Source organism: Musa acuminata, chromosome BXJ1-1 (assembly GCF_036884655.1).
Source record: "Musa acuminata AAA Group cultivar baxijiao chromosome BXJ1-1, Cavendish_Baxijiao_AAA, whole genome shotgun sequence".
Taxonomy (NCBI): domain Eukaryota; kingdom Viridiplantae; phylum Streptophyta; class Magnoliopsida; order Zingiberales; family Musaceae; genus Musa; species Musa acuminata.
The window spans coordinates 35,710,887-35,717,872 of NC_088327.1; the positions used below are offsets into that span (position 1 = coordinate 35,710,887).

The window sequence follows — 6,986 nt, forward strand, 5'->3', positions numbered from 1 at the left end:
CCCTAAATTAAAAGTAATAAATTGACATTTCATTTTCTTTATAAGAAATTGATACCCCTAAATTAAAAGTAATAAATTGAGAAGAAAAAGAGAGAGAGAAGACGGAGGTGAGAGAATAAGAAAAATGGAGAAACTACTTATTGATCCGTATATTATTTAATTATCATCATATTAAATAGCATTTTAATTTATATATGCACTAGTCAATTTGATAAAAAGGTGTGTTATGAAAGTGTTTAGAAATACTGAGGCTTGAACGTAACTCCTTTTGATTAAGTCAGAACCAAACATAAATCTTATAACTAGCTTACCTTTCAAAATAATACAATTAATGCATCATTCCTTCGAATTTAGTACATGAGACTGGTTGTGAATATTTGGAAAGAAATTAAATTATTAAACATAACAATAATTAAAAATTAATCTTATGTTTAAATGATAGACTTTCTTATAAAATGAAATAGCTAATGAGATATCCAAAGTCAATCATACGAGCATTGTGAGTTTAAGAGATTAATGATATTTACCAAGGAAATCGATCATTGTCATTAGGTGACGATCTCCTGTTTAGGATAACAAAGATGTGCCTCCACTTATGACTAATATAGATAACCCCATAGAGTGTAGTGTTATATGAACTCTTTTCATTCTTGTTGAAGGGTTATCTATCGTGATGTCCTGTTGAATCACCAATCGACCTGTATTATGTTGGTACTTGATACATGATATTTATGAATATTATGTATTATTATTGTTATATTATTTCCTCTTGTCAATTAACCTATTCCTCAAGCTTAATGTTCAAGTAGTATACCCCATTTTTTTTGTTTTTTTTTTAATTTTTGTCACCGTTCTATGTTTGCTTACTTGCTGAGTGATTATTCTAAAAGCTTTTAGATCTATCCCTGCATGCAAAATGCTGCATTTCTATGCTCGAACAGCAGCAACACATTCATCTTGTCAGTAATATTCAAGTTATTAAGTATGTATAATCCTCACAATGACCACAACACTTCGATTTACCGAGAAAGCAAACGCACAACATTTTAGCTTTGATCTGGAGTTGGAAGATGAAAGGTATATCCTCCTGTTAGAGATTGGCGGTAGCTAGATTCTAGAATCTGCAAGCAAGACCGGCATCAGAGCCTCCACAACATTCTCATCTTGAGTAGTAGCTCCAAGATGAGGAAGATGAGGGCTAATGGAGAACCTTAACCACCGTTTCTTCTCCACATACTTCAGACAAGGTTGCAACGCAAATCCCATGAGGAGAGCGACGATGCTCACCATTGCGACCTTTAGCGAAGAAAGAGCTAAAACCCCAAGTATCAGCAACGTCGGAGGAACCAACATCAGAATGCTACCGACGGTCCCAAGAGGCACCTTGTAAGGCCGGGATGCTGTTGCGTACTTCATCCTTAGTCTCACAAAGGCGAGAAATTCTATCAGCATCCCGAAGCAGTAGAGGAAGTTCTCTGCAGCAACTATCTCCTGGAAGTTCAGCCATGACAGCAGCAGGACTCCGGATGCAGAGAACAGGATCCCGATGAGAGGAGTCCCGAATCGGGACCGCCTGCTGAAGAACTCCGGCAGCATTCCTCTCTCTGCCATGCCAAGAAGTTGATATGAGTCGCTGCTCATTTCAGCCACAAACATCGCCATGTTGGACAATGCAGAGGCACCCTGCACCCACCATGTCAACCAAACGCCTCCGAGAGTTGTTGCTATGTGGGAGAAGTATCCATCTGTCCATGATTCCCTATCCACGGGAATGGCTCCGGTTCCCGTCAGCAGAGGATACAAGTAGCCGACAACGACCAGAATCACTGCATAGAAGAGGGCTCTTGGCAAAGTTTTAGCGGGATCATCAACCTCCCCTGCCAAGGTACTCACTGAATCCCAGTAGTTGAGATTCCAGAAGAGCGTATTCAAGTACAGATTCCAATCGACGTCGTGTAAGTCAACCTCCAGCCATCTGCTCGGCCTCAGCTCCGGCATCGACACCAATCCCATGACGATGAAGGGAAGGATGGAGAAGACCCCGAGCAGAACGGCTAGCCATCCGACGATGGTCAAGCCCCTGTAGTTCATGTAGGTCAGCACGACTGTCAAGCCTAACACCGCGGAAGCTCTCGGCAGGCCGCCGCCGACTTGCGGAATGCCTGACTTGAGGTAATCCAAGAACAGAACCGGGTACAAGGCATTGTCTATGACGCCACTGAGCCACTTCATCCAACCTTGCTGAAAACCCCAGAACGGGCCCAGCGCAGAGGACACCCACACCACATAGCCACCGTTCTCCGGGAACATGGTGCCCAGTTCCGCGGTGATCAGTGCTTCCGGGATGCTCCATATGACCGGAAAAACTAGGAACCCAAGGATCGCTAGGAGAGGACCGGCCGCCTGAACACTATCCTCTATACCGAAAGGACCGCCGGAGACCTCGTAGAAGATCAGAAACACAAGAGGTCCGATGGAAACCTTCTGCAACTTCTCCAATACTGGATATCTTTCACCGAGGGTCTGGAACTGGGGACAGGCAAATTCGCCCATTGAACCTTAGCTTCACTCTCCCAGGGGGACCTGCATCTGATGCATGCAATGCTGTGCTGCTTCACAAACGTCGTAGATCAACTAGACAAAAGCACTAGGAATGGAAGTTCTTCCAGGGTAATTGTGCATATCAGGTTATTCTCAGCAGCGACCATCGACTTCAAGAGAAAGAAAAGATCGGTTTGATCTAGAGTTTAAAATTTGAAACCAGGCATCTAAATTTATGAGCCCTCTTCACTTCCCTAATGTCATAATACGAAAAAGAAGTAAAAAAGGTAATTGAAATCCAAAGTAAGTAAACCAACCACAATTAGCGGCTATAACATAAGCCCGATTTCTTCAGACTTCATGCCCTTCGTTTTGCTGCCTGTTTGCCATCCCGAGGAGTTGCAGCGAGGGACACTACAAGGAGAAGTGGTGTACCTGGAAACGACCATACCAGAGGATCACTCACTCTTCTGTGTCTCACCGACGGACTGCAATCCTTCTCCTACTGTGCCCGTTTTATTTTTTTGCGTTGCGGGTCCCGGTGCTGGGAAGATTTCGGCAGTGTTGATGATGTGGACGACACGTGTTCCGACTCGCCAAGTGCATGCATGAGCAAACGCGTACTCGGATGATCATCACGAGGTGGTCGATTTGGGCGGTTGCCATTTCTCCGCAGCAGGAGCTTCATTTCGAGGCGGAAATATCAACGGACCTTAAACTTGGACCCCGCTTCTTTATCGTGCTATGAAGAGTTGGTCATCCGCGCGATGGGTCTGCAGCCTTGCGGCCCAAGAAACTACACCCCTTCAAATTACCGAACTGCCCCGTGCACGCATCGTATTTCCCAGTATGTGGATGGAGGACAAACCCCACAACTCGAACGGTCTGATAGTTCGGACACTTGCATCACCATCATCATCACACCAGTGGTGTTCACACGAATCAGGAGCACCGGGAGATTGCGGGAACGTGAACGAACGTTCTCGACTCCTTGAAGCTTCCCACCACCGCCATAGACGGCCAGACCGCTTTCTCCACGTGCCACGTGTCCAATCAATTGATTCCTAGAGATAGACACGGCCGCCTCGCGACGGCGCTGCGCGCGGCCAGCTTCATAGTCAACGGCAGCCATGACGCACTCCACGTCGACCGTGTCGCAGCCATATAAGACCAGGCTGGCCCCAACATGGTAATCATCTCTCTTCTTTGCCTTGCACTTTGTTTTCTCGTTGGGTCTTCAAAGGATGAGTTCGCGCATGGCAGGGTCAACGCTGCTCCGGCACCTCGGTCCTCGCCTCTTCTTCTCCGCCGCCGCTGGAGAGCCGGCATGCTCGTTGCTCCTCTCCGGGTCCGCCTCCTTGGCGCCCGCCCGGTCGCCCGCAGCCGTGCTGGTGCGCCTTTTCCCCGTACGTATGACCAGCACCACGGCGGCTAAGGCTTTCGGTGGAGAGCAGGAAGGGGAGGCGAAGCGTTCTGCCACTTCGAGGGAACCGACTGCCGTCCCGCCGAGCGAACGCAAGGCCGTTGCGAGCTATTGGGGCATCCAGCCATCCAAGATCATCAAGGAGGACGGCACCCCCTGGAGGTGGTCTTGCTTCACGGTAAGCGATCCTTTTTCATCCAACCATGTTCTTTCGTTCTCCTCGTCGCTGTTTCCTATATGATCTTTAATGCTATTGCTAGTAATCTGAACGAGAATATATGTTACATCCTGCAGCCGTGGGAGACGTACAAGGCGGATACCTCGATTGATCTCAAGAAGCACCACGTCCCCGCGACGCTCCTCGACAAGCTCGCTTACTGGATGGTAAAAGCTCTCCGAGTCCCGACCGACATCTTCTTCCAGGTACGTGACGCCGCTTTTTCTCCGATAGAGTTTTCGTCTTCCCCAAGAAATAGGAAGATACGATTTCCCTTGTATTTACAGTAAGCAATCAATTTACTATTCGGTGAGATTCCCTTTAATTCGGGTGTCAAATCACAGCTTTGGTTTGGGGTAGTCTTTTAAAAGGTTTGTAGGAGTTTGCGGGTAACTTACTGCATGCCCAAAACAGAGGAGGTATGGGTGCCGCGCGATGATGTTGGAAACTGTGGCGGCCGTGCCGGGGATGGTGGGTGGCATGCTCCTCCACCTCCGCTCCCTCCGCCGTTTCGAACAAAGCGGCGGGTGGATCCGCGCGCTGCTGGAGGAGGCGGAGAACGAGCGGATGCACCTGATGACGTTCATGGAGGTGGCACAGCCTCGGTGGTACGAGCGCGCCCTCGTGATCGCCGTGCAGGGCGTCTTCTTCAATGCATACTTCCTCGGTTACCTCGTCTCGCCCAAGTTCGCCCACCGCGTGACGGGATACCTGGAGGAGGAGGCCATCCATTCCTACACCGAGTTCCTCAGGGACCTGGAGGCCGGTGAGATCGACAACGTCCCCGCCCCCGCCATCGCCATTGACTACTGGCGTCTCCCCGCCGATGCCACGCTGAAGGACGTCGTCATGGTTGTCCGTGCTGATGAGGCGCACCATCGTGACGTCAATCACTTCGCTTCGGTATGTTTCTGTCCTGCCTTCCACTCTCCGAAGCGTATAGATATGTGGTTATGTTACTGAGATGCTTCTGGTTGGCGATCGCAGGACATCCATTACCGGGGGATGGAACTCAAGGATATACCTGCACCGCTAGGTTATCACTGAACTGCTGCTAGGTGTTACGTCTCTGTGTTCTGCCAGACGAGTAGAAAAACTGTTTATAAATAAATTCGATTTATCTTCAAATACTCTCGATTTTTACTGAATCATAATTAAAAGAATAATTGAGATACAAGAATTATGTCACTGTATATAATATTTAAAATTTTTTTATTTTTTTTAAGTAATTACAGTAAAAATCTACCGTCGATCTAATCTAACTTAAGATGAAGGTATTGCTAGATTATTAAGAATAGTCTTTTTGTGTTGTTTTTGTTTTCTTTTCTTTTTTCTCTTTCTTTTCTGTCTCGTTCTTCTTTTTTTCTTTAGAATCTCGTGATTGTCAAAAATTACTTAGTTGTATTTTTCTGTCTCTTTTTATAGTCATCACATCCCTCATAATATAAATTATGATTAAGTTAAAAGGGGTGAGCTATGGGCTAATAAAGTTCATCTTGGACTGAATATGGGCTGTCAGCCCAATAATTTTTCCCTTCAGCCCATAAGGGAGGTTGTCATATGACTCCTCAAAGTGAAGTCATGTCGATCAACTGTCGGCATATCTCCTGTCTTTCTATTGGTAAGGTCTTTATCAACATATCTGCTCCGTTGTCATCTGTGTGAATTTTCTGGAGCTGCAACTGCTTCTCTTCAAATACATTTCGAATCCAGTGGTATCTGACATCTATATGCTTTGACTTGAAATGAAATATTGGATTTTTGCACAAATGGATGACATTCTGGTTGTCACAATGCACCACATAATTTTCCTATTTCAGTATCAATTCTTGTAAGAATTCTTTCATCCATAACATTTCTTTGCATACTTATGTAACAGCAATATATTCTGCCTCTATGGTGGAGAGAGGAATACACCTTTACAATCTGGATTGCAATGACACAGCTCCCCCTCCAAAAGTAAGTACATAACCTGATATGGACTTCTTCGTATCTATATCTCTTGCCATATCTGTATCTGTGTAATCTGTCAACACAAGTGGTCCACCTCCAAAGCTTAAACAAACCTTAGAACTCCCTTTGAGGTATCTCAAAATCTATTTCACTATTGCCCAGTGCTCTTTTTTTGGATTTGCAAGAAATCTGCTAGTAACACCCACTGCATATACGATGTCCGACCTCGTACATACCATCGCGTACATTAAACTTCTAACTACTGATGCATAAGAAACCTTTTGCATCTTTTCTTCTCCTCATCACTTGACGGACTCTATTCTAAGCACAACTTGAAGTGACATGCAAGAGAACAAACTAGTTTTGCATTGCTCATACTAAATCTTTCCAATACCTTCTCGATGTACTTCTCCTATTACAATCAAATCTTCTTATTTTTCTTGTCATTAGAAATCTGTATACCCAGTATTTATTTTGATAGCCTCATGTCCTTCATTGCAAAAGGCTCACTTAATTCCTTCTTCAACTTGTCAATTTTAGACATATCTTTCCGAAGAATAAATATGTCATCAACATAAAGTAAGAGAATAATAAAATTCTCACCAAACCATTTGATGTACACACAATGATGTGAAGTCGTTCTTTTATATCTATTTTCTGTCATAAATGAATCAAACTTTTTATACCACTATCTTGGAGCTTGCTTTAGCCCATACAAGCTCTTCTTCAACTTGTAGACAAAATTCTCTTTACCTTTGACTTTGAAGCCTTGTGGTTGCTCCATATAAATTTTCTCCTCTAAATCACCATAAAGAAAAGCTATCTTCACTTCTAACTGCTCAACCTCCAAGT

The 6,986-nt window shown here is 45.0% G+C and overlaps 2 protein-coding genes across 2 annotated transcripts; one reads left to right on the forward strand and one right to left on the reverse strand.

The window, feature by feature from the left end:
- Positions 1-957: 957 nt before the first annotated feature.
- On the reverse strand, positions 958-3,042 carry LOC135678213 (polyamine transporter PUT1-like). The gene is made up of 2 exons (XM_065190743.1): positions 2,859-3,042; positions 958-2,711 (listed from the first exon to the last, which is right to left on the reverse strand). The coding sequence occupies exon 2, from the start codon at positions 2,551-2,553 to the stop codon at positions 1,108-1,110; it is 1,446 nt and encodes a 481-aa protein (XP_065046815.1). The 5' UTR covers positions 2,554-2,711; positions 2,859-3,042; the 3' UTR covers positions 958-1,107.
- Positions 3,043-3,727: 685 nt separating this feature from the next.
- Positions 3,728-6,240, forward strand: LOC135678216 (ubiquinol oxidase 1a, mitochondrial-like). The gene is made up of 5 exons (XM_065190755.1): positions 3,728-4,142; positions 4,259-4,387; positions 4,596-5,084; positions 5,169-5,217; positions 6,061-6,240. The coding sequence occupies exons 1-5, from the start codon at positions 3,786-3,788 to the stop codon at positions 6,150-6,152; spliced, it is 1,116 nt and encodes a 371-aa protein (XP_065046827.1). The 5' UTR covers positions 3,728-3,785; the 3' UTR covers positions 6,153-6,240.
- Positions 6,241-6,986: the final 746 nt, after the last annotated feature.

Excerpts from the sequence above, each read along its gene's own strand:
- LOC135678213 (XM_065190743.1), bottom strand. The coding sequence starts at position 2,553 with ATGGGCGAATTTGCCTGTCCCCAGTTCCAGACCCTCGGTGAAAGATAT.
- LOC135678216 (XM_065190755.1), top strand. The coding sequence starts at position 3,786 with ATGAGTTCGCGCATGGCAGGGTCAACGCTGCTCCGGCACCTCGGTCCT. Across the intron at positions 4,388-4,595 it reads CGACCGACATCTTCTTCCAG|AGGAGGTATGGGTGCCGCGC; the intron begins GTACGTGACGCC and ends TGCCCAAAACAG. Across the intron at positions 5,085-5,168 it reads ACGTCAATCACTTCGCTTCG|GACATCCATTACCGGGGGAT; the intron begins GTATGTTTCTGT and ends TGGCGATCGCAG.